The sequence below is a fragment of the Anas platyrhynchos genome, chromosome 3, assembly GCF_047663525.1.
Source record: "Anas platyrhynchos isolate ZD024472 breed Pekin duck chromosome 3, IASCAAS_PekinDuck_T2T, whole genome shotgun sequence".
Lineage (NCBI taxonomy): Eukaryota > Metazoa > Chordata > Aves > Anseriformes > Anatidae > Anas > Anas platyrhynchos.
In genome coordinates, this window is record NC_092589.1 from 72,385,160 (window position 1) to 72,406,055 (window position 20,896).

The following is a 20,896-nucleotide window of genomic DNA, read 5'->3' on the forward strand; positions in this document are numbered from 1 at the left end:
AAGAGCAAATGAATTATTAGAAGCTATGGAGAAAAGAAAATGGGAAACAAGAAATATACACGTAAAAATCTGTAGTGTGCTAGTACATGAAATAGTGCAGCTCTAGCCTCTTCTTGCCAATCAGAATGGATATAGGAGAACTGGTAAACAGGAGGAGGGTAAGTCAAATGTGGCTAATGATTTAGGAAGGTATGATTCCAGAACAGACAGAGCTCAGTAAGAATCCTGTGAAATCTTGAGGGGATATAAAGGGAAATATGGCTTGGTTGGTCATGATTTTTTTTCTGATACAAGAACCAGAAATCATCAAATGAAGCTAGCAAATGGCAGCTGTGGAATAGGAGTTGATTTTTCATCCCTGGCTTGTTGAACTATTGAGCTCCTTGCCGGAAGATATTATGAATGCTTGAAGTTTGTTAGCTACAAGAGAGAAATTATTGGAAGAAGAATCCATTGGGTACTATTGTGTATATGAAAGTAATGTCTGGCCGAGGAGGCTGCAAATTGTTAGAAGTTAGAAGAGCTTTAGAGAGATTATCTGTAATTTGCTTCCCCTATTTCTGAGGCATCTGCTTTTGGGTACATGGTAGAACATGATACCAGGATGGCTGCATCCTTGGACTTACCAACGTAGCAATAGCATCTTTTATCTTGGCATCCTGTCTGCCTGGGCAGGAGAAGAACATGTTTTAGAGGAGCTAAGTTCACTCACTCCTTCCTTGAAGTTTGAATGTTTGTGCACTCCTTTTATACTTTCAAAACTTTGGATACTCTTGGTACCTATGACTTGTTTAGAAAATGTCTGAGTTACAGAGACCACCCAGGAACAAGAAAACATAAGAACAAATTTACGTCTTCAGCTGCAAGTTGCTTTTAACTGGATCTCACTCTATTTCTAAGCATTTAATCTATCAAAAGCAGGAGCACATAACAGTTTAAGTGTGAGTTGGTCATCAAAGGTCACAACAAGTTTCTCTTTTCAGCCCAAAGATCTCAAATTTGTGCTGCAGGAAAAATAGCTAATTGGATGAACCTTGTTATTAAATTCCTTTGATGGCTTGAACTGAGGTGATACAGTGGTTGCAATAATAATGCCTTTGGGTACGATCTTAAGATGTATTGAAGGATGTTCAGAAAACCTTTTGACCTACCTTGAGATTAGCAATCTCTTCAGGAAGAGTAATGCTAAGCGTTGCACTCAAAGGTTTCCTAAACCTCCAAAGATCACAAGGGCTTACTGCTCTGCTGTGGAATTACGACTCAACCATCTTTTCATTTCAGGATGGGCTCATAACTTCAGTTCATCAACTCGTGTGTCTGCTTTTGTTCTCAAAGGCCAAATCACAGCTTTTGTCTTGCAAGACAACTTTGCCTGCACTTTGGTTGTTGCAGAACCAACAGCTACATCAGCAAAGCTCTCGTTAGTACACACCTTCATAGCATAAGCTGTTGTTCGAATTACTAGATGTGGAATACACATGAAGAGTTCCTTGAAGAAGGGTTACCTCTCTAGGAACTGTCTGGTTCTTGGTGATGTCCCTATATATTTCAGAGTCAGACTTCCATCCCTACACCTGTGGAGTCCTCCCTACACAGCTTGGGTTTAGCTCTAGTGAAGGAATAAAGGGTTGTAGCACTTGATACCTTTGGACATAAAGTGCAAGAGGGCATGCAGGACATAGACATGATTTCCACAGCACTGTTACTCATGGTACATGAGTTCTTGTGTTAGGTGTTAGATGTACACCCAGAAGTGGAATACGTAACACTTAAAATATTTCTAAGAACCAGGGTTATTGTAAGGTGAGTAATTGATCTTTTTGCTGTTGTTGTTGAACCACAAGAGAAAGATAAGGAAATTCACACTGAACTCCTCCCAAAAGTGTCATGCCAAAAGTGTTGGCTTGCATGCATGACCATAAACATACAAGTGTGTTCTGTGTTGCTTTGTGGCCTTCTTGTCCATGGTTTTTACCCCATCTATGTTCCTCTTGCTTTTCCAACCCCTATGCTTCATATTTCCCTCCCTTCTTCACATGCTGTATTTTCAGAACAGGAAGTGCTCCTTCAAGCAGCATGCTCCTCTTTCCTCCTATTGAAATAAAGATGGAAGGTACTTTTCCTTCCCTTTCCCGTGATTTCAACTTAACAAAAGAAAGCTGGACTTCTCTCTGGTTTTGCTTTATTGGCTGAGTCTGGTGCTGCCTAAGCCATTTACAAGTGAACTATTCATAAGTCATTAGGACACACCACAAGAGAAGTGAGTACTGTGCCTGTGCGTAGTGGCATTTTGTGTGTGCACTGTGGCCTCCTGTTTCCTCTTCTGCATCACAACTCAAAGATAGGATGTGGGGAACAGAGGATGAGAGGAGATTTCTTTTCATTTCATCTCACACACTTGAAAGGTAGGAAGACTGCCCAGTTCTCCTTCTCTGTACTTTGTTTCCAGAGAGGCTCAAATGGTCCTGGTGATATTCCCCATACCAGCTGTAGAGCAACTGTGAGTTTTTGTGAGTAGGATGCTGTACAGACATATCTGATAGAGTGAGAATACACAACCAACAGTTGAAAAATGGATATGAATGTAGAATTGTGGGGAAATTGCCTCAAAATGCTTTCTTCTTCCATTAAACTAATAAGAAGGAACAAGGCTGGAGGTTTGTGGAGGTAGCCCTAAAAGCACCGTGATCAATGTATCTAACAATACAGTGTGTTTTTGTATTGAATTTTAAACTCTATTGTGCATTTTAAAAAAAAACATCTATGTAAACTCAGGAAGGAATGTCAAAGCTGTAGCCTTAGCTTTACTGAAAGAAAGACATGTACCAAAAGAGCTGTCCTCTCTTGTGTAGTAGTATTTCAAAAAAGAAGGCATAAGAGGTTCTTTCCTCTACAGTAGTCACTGTTACAGAAAGAGTCAGATTGTTCCTTCTGCCTCTGCATTTGTTCCTTCCTGTATCCTTTTCTCTCCATTTGTGTTGTCCAGAACTTATGTCCACCTGCTCCCACTCTGTTTTGCTTTCACAATATAAAAGGTGCTGAGTTTTCTCTCCCATGACTTGATTCCGATTGTGTAAGATCATGAAAAGTAAAACCTGGATTAGAAACTCCTTAGGACAGATATCATTTTTCTCATGTGTGTGTATTGTGCACTAACGTGCGTGCAACTAGCTCTCAAGTAACATTCAGCACTGCTTAGCCAATATATTCGCTACAGAGAATATATTGCCATGGACACCATTTCAATTAACCCAAAGTAAGAGTTATCTTCAGAAGGGTGTGCAAGACTGCAAAAACATGGAAGAATTTTATTTAGCAATTTTATGGAAGACTGGTAAATAAATTATCTTGTACAAACAGTAACAGTTTTTAGGAATTCTTATTTTTCTCAGCAGCTCAAATGGGCAGAGATAACTTGATCTGATGTTGACTGTACTATAACTTGTCTAAATGTATTTTCTTTTAATGTCTTTAGACGATAAGAAGGAGAACAGATTTTCAGCTGAGCTGGATGAATATGGGTCAGATACAATGAGTGAAATAAATATTGTTGGGCGAATTACCTTAAATATTTGGAGAATGATGAGAAATGAGGTAATGTTAAAAAACAGTTCAGTGTGTTAAATTTATGTGTGTTTTTTTTTTAAATTATTGGAGAGTTTGTTGAAAATTTCATATAGTTTATATAGCTTTTTCTTTTTTGTTTTTTAATACCCTTTCAAATACAGCTGTCTGCCACTCTGTGAGAATGGATTTTGCATAGCACTAAAATGTAAAATACTGAAACCATTCTCTTCCAGTATTGTTTCTTAATGATACTCCTTTACACTTCTTTGTGGGTCTTGAGAACAACTTACGAGTTATAGCAAGTCAGCTAGTATGGTGCTTGTACTAAATTAAATACTTGAAATTATTTTGAGTTCTCATACCCATTCTGCTGTTTGTGACCGTACATTCAATTGAGTCTTAACAGACTTTGTTCTGACCAAACTGATCTTTGTGATCTATTTAATTCTATGTGGTCTTTTCGTTTGATGAGGGATATTCTTTCATGACTTGTAAATAGTTAGGGACTTCTAAATATAAATGTTGATACACTTTGGTAACAAAGAATGCTCATAGAAAGGTAATTAGTTGTTACCATTTTTAAAAAGTATAGATTTCTTTGACTGTGAAAGACATTATGCATGTTAACACATTCTCTGCATTTTTTCAGGTGAATCTAATGAATTACACCTTTGAAAATGTGGGCTTTCATGTTCTTCATCAGCGTTTTCCTTTATTTACTTTCCGAGTTCTTTCTGATTGGTTTGATAACAAGGCGGATGTCTACAGGTAATCCATTCTTACGAGTTTTTTTATTTGTTCTTTTTAAGGCCAGATTCTTAGAATAACCAATTTAGCTCAGGTACTCGAACAGTCTACATACAGCAACATGACCTTACTTTGCTGTCCTGTTGTGTTCTATTGTATGGTTATACCCTCAATGTGATATCTTTGTTTTTCTATTTAAAAAAGCAAAGCTATTTTTCAGTTACAGTTTCAACTTATCTGAATAGCTCTACTGTTCTGAAGTTCTGTAAGGTCTTTATTTGGTATGTAGTATTCATCAGAAGGATTTCTAATGAACTGGCAGGTTTCTGTTTTACTTCACAGTACATGCCAAGCCAGCTAGGCTTAAGAATAGTACAAAACAGTGTACAAGATGTTCAGAGAGTAACTGTAGCTGCTTAAAAATATCTGTATATGACATGTATCACAATGGGCTTCATTCTTCCTTGGAGTGTTTTGGTATTGTGTCATGTCAACAATTAGTAATAGTGTGAGTACTGATTTGAATGTCTTCAATAACATGTTTTTGTTTTCTTAAATACTTTTGGACTACGTGGAAACTTGGCCTAGTGTTGAAATTACAAATTTATATTCAACAAATACAGAAGGTTGTTTCCACAGAATTCCACTTGGGAAGGAAAAAAAGCAAACAGGAACAGGTGAAGAAAAACTCAGGTTTCTATTTTAGTAGTTCTTTAGGGTGGTAAGGCAAACAGGATATAGAATGTTATTGAGATATCCCATAGCATTAGGTTCCTATACCACATTCTGTGTGTATCTTTAGAATAGGTAAGTGTATGCTTGTGTGCCACATTTCTGAAAGAGCTGTATAAAAATGTCCTGTGGGAAATTTTATTTGCTCATTTGTAATAAGCTGTCATAAAAATACATTTTTCTTAGAAAGAGCAGCATTGTCCTGATTGTTTATAACAAGGTGTTCACTTTCACAGATGGAAAATGGTTGATCATTACGTTAGCCGGGTCCATGGGAACCTCCAGTTATTAGAAAAACTGGATTTGATTGACAGAACAAGTGAAATGGCAAGACTTTTTGGCATTCAGTTCTTACATGTATTAACAAGAGGCTCCCAGGTAAGATTTAGTTTACCTTACACTTCACAAAAGCAAAATAGTCATTACAAAACGTTTTAGTTCTTCAATATTTTCAGAGTCAGTGTATGTATTTTCATAAGGTCAGAGGACTGTTTTGTATAACAAGAAATTGAAACATTAAGAAAGGTAATTCAAAGACAGTAATAGTTAGTCTCCAGAGATTAAAAGTAGCTGTTAAAAATAGTTAAGATTGCCCCAAATATAATTACTACACTGGGTCTTCTATAATGACTTTGAGAGCACTAAATTTTCTTTTTGGATTGATATTTTTCACACTTATATGAGTCTGAAAATGAACACTTTATAAAACATAAAGAAATTTAATCAAATATATTTATAATCACGAGGTGAGGTGATTTTCTTCCATGGCAGGCAAAGCTGCATTGACTATGTTATAAATGACATTTCCTGTGAAGCAGACCACTGAGCAAGATTTGATGATGAGACAAAAGTGGCTCTGGCTTTATTAAGTACATGTGTCATGCAAGATGCATGGTTCTGTTAACTTGACACTAGCATCAGAATAAAAGTGAGCAGGACAGATTTAACTTCCTCTTTCTTTGGGACCCCAGGAGTTTTCATTAACTAGAAAGGCTTTTCTTGCCCAGGTTCTGGTTGATGAGGCTAACTAAGCTGTTTTTATGACTTCACATGAGCCTTGAACAGCACCTGAATCAAGGAGACAATTACTCTTACTTTTGCTTCTGTTGTCTTTCCTTTCCTACCATAATTCTTCTTTCCTACCATCATTCTGCTTTCAGTTTTAATAGACGTTCAGCTAGCTGACCAGGATTTGATTACTTTGCCAAATTCTATCAAGAGAAAGACAACTTAAAAATTAATGTCCTAAACAGACCAACATTGTCTTAAGGCAGCAAGAAACTAGAGTCAGTGCCTTAACAATTTTAAAAAATCAAAATTAATAAAGCCAATTTTAAAATGTTGCCACTTACTTTCTGAGACTGCAACTGCCTGTGTCATCTCTCAACCCCATAGAGGTTTTTGCTGGTACAGAGCTACATTGGCCTTATTCTATTTTGATTTTTCTTTTACTGGTGGGGAGCTGGAGGTGAGGAGAAAGGGCTTTTCACCGGTTCAGCTCCCTGAGCTGGCTTACCCCACTATCAGAAAAGTACCACAAGGGAAGAGAAATGCACAGTTAGGGACAGGGAGGGTGGGCTGGCTTACCGCCAGCATAGATATGCTTAAACTATCATGATTACAGCCTGTGAAGACTGTTCTGCCTGTCATTTTCTCAAATGGCTGTGAGTGGGAGTGAGCAACAGAAACATGCAGCATTTTCAATCCTGACTGTTCTTTTCTCTTTCCTTCTGTGCACTTTTTTTTTTATCATTGAAACTTTCTAGTTCACAGAAATGGCAGTTGCAACAACTCCAAGTTACCTCAGATAATACTTTTTTCACTCCAAAGAACAATCACTGCATCTCAGGAAGATGCTCCTTTTCTCCTTATCTGAAACAGAGATGCTAGAAAGGATTTCTCTACTAAGAAAGGATTTCAGTTATTTTAACGTTTTTCTTTTCAAAATTTTTCTTTCATTAAGTTTTACAAGACTGTTCTAAAGGCGATTTTCTTTTCTTTTGTTAAGCTATTTTGGATATTCTATAGCAGACTAATCAAGTCTAACATGAGGTGGTCATAGCATATAGGCTATTAGTCAGATGGTTGAAGAACTTGCTGAAAAATAGGAAAAAAAAAATAGTTTTTGCACAGTTCTGCTCCATGACCGGCTCATCACTGGATACACGTGTGCACAAGGAAGGCAGCAGCAGGCAGAGGGCTTTTGAAGAGTTATCTAGTTGCTGACAAAGCAGAGGATTTTAGGATTATGTAGGATTGTTCCTTGGTAAATCAGGATTTTCAGTCCTTTGACATTTATATACTTCATTTTCAGCTGTTTTTTATTATTATTATTATTGTAAATACATCCAATAATATGAGTACCTGGCTATTAGTGCTTGTAAAGCCTTACTATAACGTTGTAATAATATATAAATGATTAGAGATAATTCTAATGTGGCAGCCTCCGTAGATGACATTTTGTGATATCTTGAACAAGGTAAAAGTACTTAAACTTTCTGATATTTTATCCTTCCTGTAGTATTTGTGGCATCATGTGGGAGAAATCATGGTACCTAGAACAAAGCTTTAAATGCAAAAAAATGACTTTAGAAGTGGGCTGACATATTCTTCCCTTGGTTCTCTTGCTGCCAAGTATATTGTAGTTACCTTGCACAGTCACAAACTTGGAAGTACAATTACTAACTTACACAGCTTGCTTGTCATTTTTCTGTTTTCTTGAATAAAATCTCTGCAAACTCCTATGGAAAATGGTAAGCAAACCAACTGTACAGTATATCTTTTTTTAAAAATGTTCTGTAAGTCTAACAAAAATTAAAATTAGCAAATGCTCATTCACTGACTGTAGCATTGCTGTATAATATTTTTGTAGACTACTGGATTTTTAATTTCTACCCTGAGCTGGATATTTGTTTGTTTGTTTTCCCATAGATACAAATCAGAAGTACTTTGTTTTTTAAGGTTAGGGCTAAATGCTGAGGAAACACAAGGAAAAGTTCCAAGTGTGATAGAAAATATACGTTAAAAATAAGAGTATAGTTGTTTATTTGGGAAAACTATTTGTACTTTAAATTCAGGAAATGTAAGTGCATATTTATATAATTTTAATACGTCCATATCTGTTCTACATTTTTGAAATTCTAGTTGTAATGACAATATCCAATCTGTTTTGCAGTATCGTGTGGAGTCCATGATGCTACGTGTTGCAAAGCCAATGAATTATATTCCTGTGACACCCAGTATCCAGCAGCGAGCTCAGATGAAAGCCCCTCAGTGTGTTCCCTTAATAATGGAGCCAGAATCCCGCTTCTACAGCAATGCAGTTCTTGTATTAGACTTCCAGTCGTTATATCCTTCCATTGTGATAGCGTACAACTACTGTTTTTCAACCTGCCTGGGACATGTTGAAAACTTAGGAAAGTAAGTTGTTTTTCTTTTTCTTAAAAACTTTGATTCAGGAGAGACTTCAGCATGCTTTGTAAGATACTGAGAACCCTTGACTGTCATTGGAAATTAGGGATGTGTATGAATAGCACCATTTTCTGTTATGAGAAGGTAAAGATCAACCATGGGGGTGTGTGCATGTGTGTATACACACATACACATGCACATCAGTATGTGCTTTTTGATGACAGAATTAGGCTCTGTTCTGTTAAAATAATAATAGTAATTTGTGTGCATGTGCATGTGTGTACACATGTTGCATTACTGTGTTGATGCTAGTTTTTAATGTTGCTTCAAAATAAATTGAAACATAAATCTACTGTATTTTCAAAACTGGACTAGTATTGTTCCACTGTATGGTCATAAATTGTTGTCCCCTTTTAAGAGTTGCAGTTCACTCTTGTCTTAACTACTCAAAATGAAAAAAAATACAATTATTTTATATAGCACCTTTTATTGAGATTAACAGTAAATCTGTTAATTGAAAAAAAAAAAAAAGAAAAGAAAAGAAAAGAAAAGAAACTTCTCATTATAATTACCTTTATAAAACAATATTTGGAAGAATGGGAAGATGCAAGCAGTGATTACTAGGTGTCACCAGCAGGCTTTCAAGTTTCTGACTGGAAATTCTGAAGTCGTAGGAAGAAAATAAATGCAGCATGTTACTTGGTAAACATGCATGGTTTCCATAGAGGATTAGGGTACGATTAGAGGCTTCCACTAACTCAGCATTTGGAAATAATGTATTGACACAGGGCAGATAAATTACACTGTATGGAATTTAGACATATATTGCTACTTTTCTCCTAGAGTGCTTTGCATGTCTCTAAGAAATGTAAATGATGGTGTGTTTGTTCATACCTGAGATTTATACCTTGTCATTCTGTCCTTGCTGGCATTATCCGCATTTGAATGTGACTTGATGCTTTTGCTTCGTTGGGCTGTAAATGAACGAATCATCTTCATATTTAATTTTCTCTCTATTAGATACGATGCATTCAAATTTGGCTGCACATCTCTGAGAGTACCTCCTGACTTGCTTTACCAGATTAGGCATGATATCACAGTGTCACCCAGTGGAGTGGCTTTTGTCAAGGTAATGACATTAGTGCTCTGTGACAGGCATTTTTACTTCCTGTTGGTTGTCTAGCTTAAGATCAAATTGATGTTGTAGTTCGTATTTTGCTGCGTTAAGAGCAGACAGAAGAGGGGGGAGGCTCAGTCTCTCATTTCCCAGTGTTTGTTGATATTTGTCAGCGTGCTGAACTTCTGACAGTTCAAAAAACAAAATGTCATCTTCATGCTTTCATTTATACCAAAGGCTTATTTCATCTATAATTAAACTGCATTTTACTTGTGCAGTTTGGGGATCAAACAGTAATTATCTGTGTGTAACACTTCATTCTTCTCCTGCTTGAAAAGCACAATGCTTTCCTAGACAAAGAGTCGTGGTTTGGGAGATGAAACTCCCTGACTTGCGTTTTATTGTTCTCATTTTATGCTGTGTGTACTGCTGGCTGATATATAATGAAATTAATAAATATGGCCTGGAGCACATACAAATAATTAGCCAGTCATCAGTATATGTATATTTAATGTAAAACAAAATTCTAGGTAAAGAAGGCTTGCAGAATTTTTAAAAGATAATTTTCCTTTACCTTTTAGCACTTTGAGATTTAATAGAGTGAGTTAACTATTGAAGTCCCATTTTAGTTAATAAGGTTTTCTAAACATTACATTAGCAGGGCTGATGAAAACAACAAAAAGCTATTAACCCTGCCCTTAAGAGCTTTGCATATATTTTGTGTTGCTTGTAATATTTCCATGACGAGCCAAACCATTGGTGCCTGGGGCATCTTGCTAATTATTCATCTTATCAGTGATTATCTAATCGTTCTAGGTTTTCCTTACTCTTAACTGTTTAGGTTGGGCTTTTTAACACTTTTTTTTCTTTGTTCCCTTTATGGCAGCCTTCAGTAAGAAAAGGTGTGCTGCCAAGAATGCTAGAAGAAATCTTGAAGACTAGGATAATGGTGAAACAGTCAATGAAGGCTTACAAGCATGACAAGGCTATAACTCGAATGCTTGAAGCTCGGCAGTTGGGTCTTAAATATATAGCTAATTTTACGTATGGTTACACTGCTGCTAATTTTTCTGGAAGAATGCCATGCATTGAGGTAAGGGTTGCAGATGACAACACAGAAAAACTGTGGGAAAGACACAATTATTAAAACATAGTAAGATAACACAGTATTGTTATTTGAAACATTTAATCAAAGTACCATCATAAAAGCTGTTTATCTGTAGTACTGTTTTTGTTGTCCTTAAAAAAAAAAAAAGATCTTTTTCCTAGTAAAAAAACACATTTGCAGTTGGCATTTCTGTAGAAATCTCTCCAAAGGTAGATTGCATTACAGTTCTAATGGTGGAAATAAAATCGAACATTGTAGCTCTTTGATACTTGTTCTACCAGGAGGAATCAGCAGAATCCAAGAACTGGAGAGAACAATCCTAAGCAATCTTCTCTTGCTCCTTATACTTTTCATGTGCCTAAAGAAGTTTAAACTAAATTTTATTTTCATTTCTTTGGTAGTAATTTGATCATTCTTCCTTTAATTCCTGCTATTTTAGGGTGACGTAAGCAACCTTTTTAATTTTTATTATATTCTTCTAAACGATAAAATACATCACAGGATCTCAATATAATAATTTTCATAAACAGATCAAGCCAAGTTACCAGCATTTACCAAGAGCTAGTAGTGGTTTCAGCAGTAAAATAAAGCTTTTCAATTTCTCTTTGACATTGCAGCTTGGTGATAGCATTGTCCACAAAGCCAGAGAAACATTGGAGCGTGCTATAAAACTGGTGAATGATACCAAAAAATGGGGTGCTCACGTCGTCTATGGTGATACTGACAGGTAACTAACAGATTGTTCCTTAAAATGTTTTAAAATCTGAATAGTTCTTCATATTTATTTTTTTCTGTTGTCTCAACAAGATTTATGATACTGGAAAAAGTAGACGAACTCTCTTTGGGATGTTGCTTACTGCCTTGCAGAATGATGCAAAGTAAAGAATGTTCATTTTCCTGGAGGTTCTTTTAGTACACTTAGAAAGCACTTAGAAGATTTTCTTTCTGTTGTAAATTTTATGGAACAGGAAGGAGAGGAAAAATAAACACGTTTTTTCAGGTGTGAATCAATACAAGTCATCTTTATTGAATGAGCATTTTTGTGCCTGTTTCTGATGCCATTTTTATTTTGGAAAACAGAGCGACTTATATTTTGTATTACGTGTTGATTCTCAGAGGAAGGCATTCTTCTAAGTTTTGTAAGCAGATCAGTTCAGAAGCAGCCACCGAAGTATGCAAAGATATGCTGCATGAAATACATTATATAAGTAATTCCATTTTCTTAGTCCATCATTCTTCCAAATGATGGCCATGCTGTAGACTTATCCATCTCTGGTGCTAGATTTGGATCATTTCTCTGCCATGGGAAACAGCTTATCTGGTTGTTCCTCCGTAATGACTTGTGAATCCGGTGAACAATTTCAGCCAAATTTGATGAAAGACTTGAAATGTCAAAGATACTAAATTCACACTAGTTTCACACATGCTAAAAAATTAGTGCTAGGAGAAGGAAGCAAATTCCTCTTGCTGGCCGTAGTGAAAACAAACAGCATACCCAGAGCTCTCTGCAGTTCTCTCCTGAGAACCTAGAAGTTTTGCAGTGCCTGGAGCCGTCACAGTCCCTGCCTACAAGAGAGCCCCAGCATTCATCGTGCCTTTGGCACTCCAGATCTCAGACTGAACACTGAATTTTCTCAGATTTTTTGGCTTTTCAAAATGAGGGCAAGGAACAGAATTGTTAACAACTTGCGTCTTTGCCTTACCACCAGGATGCTATAGCTTATAAGCTTCAGGAACTGTGCTGAACAGATCTGTTCTTATTTCCTATGTCTGATTTCTTGCAGCATGTTTGTACTCTTGAAAGGAGCAACTAAGGAGCAGTCTTTCAAGATTGGTCAAGAAATTGCCGAAGCTGTAACAGCAACAAACCCCAAACCTGTTAAACTGAAGTTTGAAAAGGTAAAAGGAGGATGCAAGTGTGTTGAGTGAAAACATTGTTATCCTAAGAACAATGTGAAGAAAAAAGATTTTTCTGCACATTAACTTGGTGTAATGAAATACAGCAGTCGTGCACCATACTGCTTCTGTGTGTATGTTGCCAGCTCCTTCTTAATGCTGTAGTGACCCTGTCAGAGGAGTGCTGCAAAATGCACCACAAAAAGAAACCTTCCCTTTTTCACATCTGGATGCCTGGTGGCTTGTTACCCTGGCAGCACCAGGCAATTTGAAATTCCCTTCTCATCAAGTTTTGGAAATGTCTCCCTCAGTTTGATATTATATGCATGCTACCAAACAAATGTGGGCAACTTGGTAGTGAAAATTAACACCGTCCCTTGAAGTGATTCCAGGATTCCAGTGCATTAATTCCCAGCCAGATGTTTATTCTTCAGTCAGCTTTAGCACACTTCAGGATATGTCCATGTGAGGCGTATAAATATAAAATGAAAAATCATACACATTCATTCAGCAGGCTTTTGAAAGAAGCACTAATGACTGCAAGCCATAGAAGAGCAAGGCAATGTGCTACTGATTTTCATGGAATTTTATCCTTGGAAAGTCACTAGTAATTAGTTCAGATGCTGTAGAGATTTTAAAAGTACTTACCTATTCAAGAGGTTCAATCAGAATTCATAAGCAAATTGCCATTTTTCAGTGAAAATACAGTAGAAAAATATTAACAAGAAAAGTCAGAATACCTGCGGAAGACACAGCAACCTTTCCTCGCTGACTGATACACAGAGACCCTTCCCATTTCTTTGAGGTAATCCCACGTCATTAAGCTGAAGGAGTAATTAGTCAGAAAAATTACTACCTGTAAAGATACGCTTGAGCAGGTGTCCAAGTGCTTCACTTCAAGTGCCCTTATTCACTTGTAGGTCAAAATACTGAGGTTTTTTCTTAGGGAGGCCTCCTAAGATAGGAAGAGTAAAGTACATACTCTACACAGCCTCAAAGCTAGAGCATCTGGAACACCACCGAACCCCTCAAACCCTCTGTGTTCAGAGCCACCTTATATTCACTACTGTCAACAAATACAAATGTCAGACTGGGCTATGTTCTTCTTAACCATTCCAGGTTTACTTGCCATGTGTCCTGCAAACTAAGAAGAGGTACGTGGGTTACATGTATGAAACACTGGACCAGAAGGACCCAGTATTTGATGCAAAAGGCATAGAGACCGTCCGAAGGGACTCCTGTCCTGCTGTTTCCAAGGTAAGACACTCATGCATTCTTTCTGAACAAAATCACAGTATTCAGTTATTTCATTGCATTTTTATCTTCTCTCAGGGTTTCTAGTCTTTGTTAGCTGTCTGAGACTTTGTCTTTCTGGTATGAGTAGTTTGGAAAACAAATTGAAGGACTTGTGCAGCATTACAAGGTTTTGCAGTTTCCACCTTAACAATTACTATATTTTGGCCCCTAAAAAAAACAAAAAACATAAAAACCTTCAGCTCCATGTAAGTTCTCTAGAAGACCATCCTTGATCCAATTCACTTTACAGAGAAGTAAGTTAAATTCCAAGATGAGTGAGGCAGACTTTTCCCCGAAGGCTGTTTGCTAAATGACTCACTTACAGAAATCAAGTTCAGCTGATAATTCATTTAAAATAAAATTGTCTGTTTATGTTAAGCTGTGTATTGGGATTTTAAAAAGAAAAATTTCTTGTTCTTAAGTCAAAACAAATTTATCCCAGTAAGAAGGGTAACCACTTCCGATTTACTTCCATTCTTATTCTTTAATCCCAATTTTTTTGTTTGTTGAGGCAGTCAGAAAGTTGTAATAAAACATCTTAAATGACCGGGGAAAAATACCGTGTCGTACTCTGAAAAACCTCTGTAATTGCTGAAGCAATATCAGCTTCTGAGTATGGTTATGTCATAAAAGATGCGAAATTTCAGGGAGTAACTGATTGACATTGGGATTGCATTGCTATCTTTAGTATTGTCCAGTGTCCCAGGCATATTCTTCTTAATCCTTGTATTTATAAATGTAAATTACTCTCAGAAATGTCTAACTCTTTCCTTACAAAAAGAACTAGTGTGAGAAGAAAATATGTGAATTGCAGGCTCATGTTTGTGTCAACCTGAGAAAAGTTGTTCAGTGACATGTTTATGAATGTCTTTGAGTGGAAGAGAGGGCAACCTGTTGTCATATTAACATCCTAGTTCACAACGTAGACTTTTCCTAAATGGTGTATTAATACTTGAGTATAATTTAACTGAATTATTTTGAATTACTGATTTTTGAGTTAAAAATAAACCTTTCTCCTTTGGTTGTAAAGATACTTGAGTGCTCTATCAAGCTGCTATTTGAAACACGTGACATAAGTCAGATCAAACAGTACGTTCAGAATCAGTGCATGAAGTTACTGGAAGGAAAAGCCAGCATACAAGATTTCATCTTTGCAAAGGAGTACAGAGGGAGCTCTGCTTACAAACCCGGATCCTGTGTACCAGCCCTGGAAATCACCAGGTAATAAAATTAAGAAGTGCTGATCATAGATTTTCCCCTTAACCCTTGTCCTGGCAAGTTACAGGTGGCAGTGAGGTGTCTCCTTCAGATACTGTTGCAGCAGTTGGCCCTGACTGTCTTCTGTGTGTGAAGAGAGATCAGGTATCAGGCAGTCCTGGAAAGCCATTCCTTGTTCCTGGAAAAAGCCAGGCACGTTCAAGAGTAAGGTCTCTTGTCGAGACATGTCATGACTGTATCGTGATGTGTCCTCTGCTGTTACCAACGCTTTTGTTTTTGTAAAGGGGCTTGATGAGCAGCAAAAACATTGCTCATCACTCATAGATATTGCATATGTTAGAGTTTAAAAAATGTAATACTAATATCTCTCAGTGCTGTGAAACACATTACCAGGCATAATTTTTCATTTCTTAAAAAGTAACTTAGATAGCATAATAAGTAATGGGAACTGGTACATTTTGCCAGTTTTACCTTGCTTAATATATCTTCAAATTAAGCCAAGCTTTTAAAATACATAAAATTCCTCACCTGGATTAATTCCTCCTTCTAAATGCGTAGTCCTTTGCTTTCTGTGTGCCTGAGCTCATGTAATGCTCTTTATAAATGTATTTCTTTGAGGAAGTGATAGCTAGAAAGCAACCAGCATGCAAATCCAAACGACCTGAAAGAGAAGGTGTCTTTAGTGTTCATGTTCCAGGCTCTGAAACTTGGGTCTGATCCTGAGACAGATCACAAATAAGACAACTTGGTCCTGTGCTCCCTAATAGACACCAACTTCGGCCTTCTGCAGAGCTACGAAATATCACCAGATGGGGAAGTTTCACAGCTACTTTGCTTGCTTGCAATTTGTCTCTGGGTGCATTGTAAAAGGTGTTTTTGAACAGGAGAATGCTGGCCTATGACCGTCGCTCTGAACCTCGAGTCGGGGAGCGAGTGCCCTACGTCATCGTGTATGGCATGCCTGGGCTGCCCCTGATCCAGCTGGTGCGACGGCCCATCGAGGTCCTGCAGGATCCCAACCTGCGGCTGAACGCCACCTACTACATTACCAAACAAATTCTGCCGCCGCTGGCCCGGGTCTTCTCGCTGATCGGCATCGACGTCTTCAGCTGGTACCACGAACTGCCACGGGTAAGTGCCTTTGGGAACAAACAGATGACGTGTGCAGTGCATCCGTGCGGTGCTTGGTTTTATTGTGGCTTTTCACAGGACGAGGCTTGTGGGAGGTAACGGAGCAGGTCAGTTTTTTACAAGGCAATGGTTTCATGCCTAAACATGCAGGCTTGATTCTTAGGTCTTGTGTGTTTTTTTCATTTAGCAAGTCAATTTTTCCTTCTGATCCTTCTGTTCAAGGTTGATCTGTCAGGCTGTACTTAATTTAAATTCTGTACGGTCAGTGTTGGAACTCTTGTTTTTCCAAGATGTTCTGAGGATCCTCTTCCTAAAAAATGTGGTAATGCCAAAGCAGCAGGAACACTTTCTTAAGAATCACCAGAAGTTTTAATCTGGTTGTTTCCAAAACTGCAGCCACCGGAGCTGCAGCAGGGCACGTGGAGCAGCAGCTCAGCGCATAGATGAACAACTGCAGGAAGCGGGGTTTGAGATGAGCTCAGGAATTTACCCCGTGATTTAGGATTTCTGCAGTGTTACTCTGTTTCTCCCTTCTGGTGAGCTTCCTTGTGAAACTGGTCATAGTGTGTGGGCAGGTGCTCCTTAGAGCGCTGCAATCCACCTTCATAATTTGCCTATGAGCTGTGCCCCACAGGCTACGTTACGTTTCCATACTCCATAAAAATGCCTGCGTAATCTAGGAACAACACAAGCTGCTCTCTCCAAAGTTCCTTACCTCTTACTTTCTACCAAACAGATCCAAAAAACTGCCTCCACTGCCCGCAGTGAGCTGGAAGGACGCAAAGGCACAATCTCGCAGTATTTCACGACCTTACACTGTCCCGTGTGTGATGAACTGACCCAGTACGGGATCTGTAATAAATGCAGAAGCCAGCCGCAGCATGTGGCAGTGATTCTCAACCAAGAAATCCGAGAGCTGGAGCGTAAGCAGGAACAGCTGGTCAAGGTATGATTAAAGCATTGTCAGATGTCTGTCAGCCACAGACAGAGGCTGAAATTTCAAAGCAGCGTGTTACTGAATACCCTCAACAGAAATAGGAAGTGCAGCCCTGGTGTTAAACGTGTTAGAACTTGTTTGCTTTTCCCGTTGCTGCTGAAGGCAGCGCAGCAGCTGTTACTCTCCTTAGCATTGCATAAAACCGAAGCCAAAGGGGGCGGAGAGGAGCTGAACAAAAGATGCTTTTTTCCTTTTCTTGCTTTTTTTTCATTTTTAAGAATATCTTGCACGGTTTTTTAGGTTCCTTTTCATAAGTGTTGATGAAGAGTTGTAAAATATGTTGAAAAAATCAGCTTTTGTTATAAAACAACTGGTGATGTTCCAGTAACAAAAAAAAAAAACCTTTGTCTGAGAACAAAATATTTATCTGCATGCATAATGTGGATGTGTTCTAGTTTGGGTTTTTTTTGTTACCTTTCCTCTTGCTACAAATATTCCAAGCTGTTTTTTTTCCCTTGAGCTAGAAGTCAATTAAGAGGGCAGCTGACTGTGCTCCCTAATGCGTTATAGCAAAGCACTCTGCTTCCCCTTTCAGTATGCCCTCACCTAATTTTTGTACTGCAGTAGTTTAAAATTAATATTTGGGTTTATTTTTGTTGTTATTGTTGAAATCATTTTTAGCACTCGCGCATGAACCATTTTGATTACTTGCCTGAATTGCAGGGATATAAATGTTCCCGTAATCTGGGCATTAATTAGCCATATTCCTATGGGGCTCTGTTCCTAGAAAACCATTTTAATTCTCGATTCATAAATACCACATTACTAAGATGTGAACTTCTCTTTTCTTGCTGTATTTTGCAATAGCAGCTCTCATCTGCATTGTAAATGACAGGAAAGGAAGGCGATGTGTTTTCCTGTGGTGCGCTCGCCCTTTTACATTGCTTTTGTTCTGGAATAAATTAAAACTGGGCGGATTGGTCTGGCCTCGCCGAAGGACCAGGGGTTTTGCTCTCTTGTCAGTGCAACTTGTGCCAGGGCAGCAAGGGCTGGGATCCAGTTCTAGTCAGTGTTTGGTGACTCAGCCTGTCAGTAGGAGCATGTGTCCCGATCTACATGCGCCTCATGGCGCAAATTCTTGGCCCTCCTAGATCATACACAATCCAGAGCCAGCAGAAAACCCATGTATCAGTTTAATGCCACTGATGATATTTTAAAACTTGGCTTAAAAATTCGCTGCCCTAGAAGAGAGCCACAGACTTGTTCACAAGATACAAACTGAACGTTGAAAGCGTCTTGAGTATTACTTAGTTTGGCCCCATGGTTTCAGACCAGCCCCAGCCTCTTCCAAATGAACCAGAGGAGACTGTAATTTCTGAGGCTCTGCTGGTGGTTACAATCCTAGAACAAACCCAGTATAAATCCCGTTCCTAAAGGTCAGCAGGGGCTGGTGTCAGCACAGCGTGTGCCGCCTGGCTGAGGGGCTGCTCCTCCGCAGCTCCTGCCTGAGTTTCTGGTCTGCAGCAACTGATTTTAAAAGCAGACAGAGTTCATTGATACGACTTTGACCTCTTGCTCAAACTTTGCAAATGCTAGGAAGGCTCCAAATTCTTGTGTTACAAAACACAGGTGTGGATGGGAAGCAAACCAGCGAGTTTTTGGAAAAACTGTTGGGGGTGGCAGGTACTGAAAAGGTTAAAAAATAGAAGAGCAAAGCAGGGGAGTTCTCTTGAAAACTAATCAGATTGTGTTTTCCAAAAACACCTTTGGAAAAACTCTGCCTGCTGCTATTTTATTCAATCAAGTATCTCACGTTAAAAATACTTTCAGGCAGCGTTGGCAACATTAATGAGCGATTCCATGAACAAAGAGAGCAGTCGGACCTGCCTTCATATTTAGGTCTTGGGATTGATTGACTCTGACCTGGAAAGTAAAAGCTCTAATTGAAGCTTATCTTGAAATAGGAGCAGCTTATTAATGAAGTCTCTTTCCTGCACAGCAAGTAACTGCAGAATAGCAGCTTTTGTGTTGCCACTAGGAAACTTCTACAGGGTGGGATTGCCACGAGTATCCCTCACTGCCCCACCTGAATCCACTCAGCTACTTCGCCTGTTTTCCCAAGTGCCACCAGCTGTGAGTAGAAGTGAAAACCCAGCTGTGTGGCCAGGCTGGTGACCCGTGCCCAGGTCACAGCAGGAGATTTCTGCCTGCCAGGTGCTAGCACCAAAACTAACCGCCGGGCAGGGGCAGGAGAGAGCTGCCTGGAGCCTCTGTGCTCAGCAAAAGCTTGGTGCTGGCTGCCTGCAGGGCTCTGCCTGTTGTGCTGCTAAAACAGCAAGGACATGGTAGTCTTGGAGCCTTGTAGCCTTGCGTTAAGTTTAAAATAATCTGGTTTGCTTTTTCCCTGTGCGATCCAGATATGCAAGAACTGTACAGGCTGCTTCGATCGACAGATCCAGTGTGTCTCCCTGAACTGTCCCGTGCTTTTCAAGCTCTCCAGAGTGAGCAGAGAATTATCAAAGGCACCGTATCTTCGCCAGCTACTTGACCAGTTTTAAATGATCTGTTACAGGATTCCAGGTGCTATTTTTTTTCAGTGTTTACCACACTAAGACTATTGTGCATGGTGCTTTTTCAACTCATCTAGTCCAGGATTTCCATTTTAACTGTTGGGTTTGTTATCTGAAGAATAATGAACACTTATCCTAACTAAATTAAAAAAAAAATAAATAAGTACATTTGTTGATCTATGAATAGCTCACTTTTTAAGATGTACAAATTCCTTCTTTCTTTCATGTTTCTAACATACTGTTTTATAATGCTGATGTTGAAATAGCTATGTGTAACATCTTGTAAATCCATTTCAAAGTAGAAGTCAAGTTTACTTCCTGGAGGAAGGAGCACTGAAAACCTCTTGAAACGATAAAACCATTAGTGTGTGTTCTTGAACTGTCAGTATCAAGACGTGTTATTATATATTATCCATTCACTTTATAATTTTGTCTGCGAAATATTTTGTAAATACACTTTTTTACTTTTCAAACAACTGAGTAAAATAATGTGCAATGACTTTTATACAGATAATTTTAAAGTTGGTTGGTATATCTCCTCCTAAGTTTTGCTTGATTCCAAGTAGATGGTTATTTTGATCAGACTGTGCAAACAGTAGTATCATGTGTAGCATTTTGAAACATTATTTTCTAAAAATTGCTGTCTTGCTTTAGCTATTAATGGGGCATTGTGAGGAACTGTGCAAAGACATTTTTGTTACAAACCTGTGGGACTGTTGCAATACTTTAAATATAAAATTTTATTCCATTTTTGCTTGTTTTGTATAGACATTTCTATTGCTTCTAAATATGCTTAAAATATTTTCTTTCCTTATGTACTGTACAGTTAAATCTTATTTGCCACCATCTTGACAAAATGTGTATTTAGAATATTTGTATAACTGTATAAAATGGAAAAGGAATTATGTGGTCAGTGCATTGTTTTCTAAACTGGAAATCATTTTGTTTTAGAAGTTAATAATGGAAACCATATTAAAGTTGAATAAAATGATATGGTAAAAATCTACACGCTTCTTCTTTGTAACGCCCAGCTGCAGACGCCTTTCTCTCCTTCGTTATGCACATGAAGAGCAATGTAAGTGAGACTGCTGAGAGTAGAATTCACAATTCGGTTTCCAGCCTAAACTTTGTGATCTGAAGCCACGGTATCAATGCCTGGAGGCCTC

General features: G+C 38.3%; 1 protein-coding gene across 1 annotated transcript in view; it reads left to right on the forward strand.

Annotated features, from left to right (window-relative positions):
- REV3L (REV3 like, DNA directed polymerase zeta catalytic subunit) overlaps positions 1-20,736 on the forward strand; it is a 115,394-nt gene extending 94,658 nt beyond the window's left edge. Inside the window, exons 20-32 of the mRNA XM_027454696.3 lie at positions 3,476-3,594; positions 4,217-4,335; positions 5,283-5,424; positions 8,222-8,466; positions 9,478-9,586; positions 10,461-10,667; positions 11,300-11,409; positions 12,467-12,581; positions 13,698-13,835; positions 14,905-15,095; positions 15,977-16,223; positions 16,960-17,169; positions 19,578-20,736. Of these exons, the coding sequence (XP_027310497.2) occupies positions 3,476-3,594; positions 4,217-4,335; positions 5,283-5,424; positions 8,222-8,466; positions 9,478-9,586; positions 10,461-10,667; positions 11,300-11,409; positions 12,467-12,581; positions 13,698-13,835; positions 14,905-15,095; positions 15,977-16,223; positions 16,960-17,169; positions 19,578-19,718 (2,093 nt within the window). The 3' untranslated portion in view covers positions 19,719-20,736. The remainder of the gene's footprint in view (positions 1-3,475; positions 3,595-4,216; positions 4,336-5,282; positions 5,425-8,221; positions 8,467-9,477; positions 9,587-10,460; positions 10,668-11,299; positions 11,410-12,466; positions 12,582-13,697; positions 13,836-14,904; positions 15,096-15,976; positions 16,224-16,959; positions 17,170-19,577) is intronic.
- The last annotated feature ends 160 nt before the right edge of the window (positions 20,737-20,896 follow it).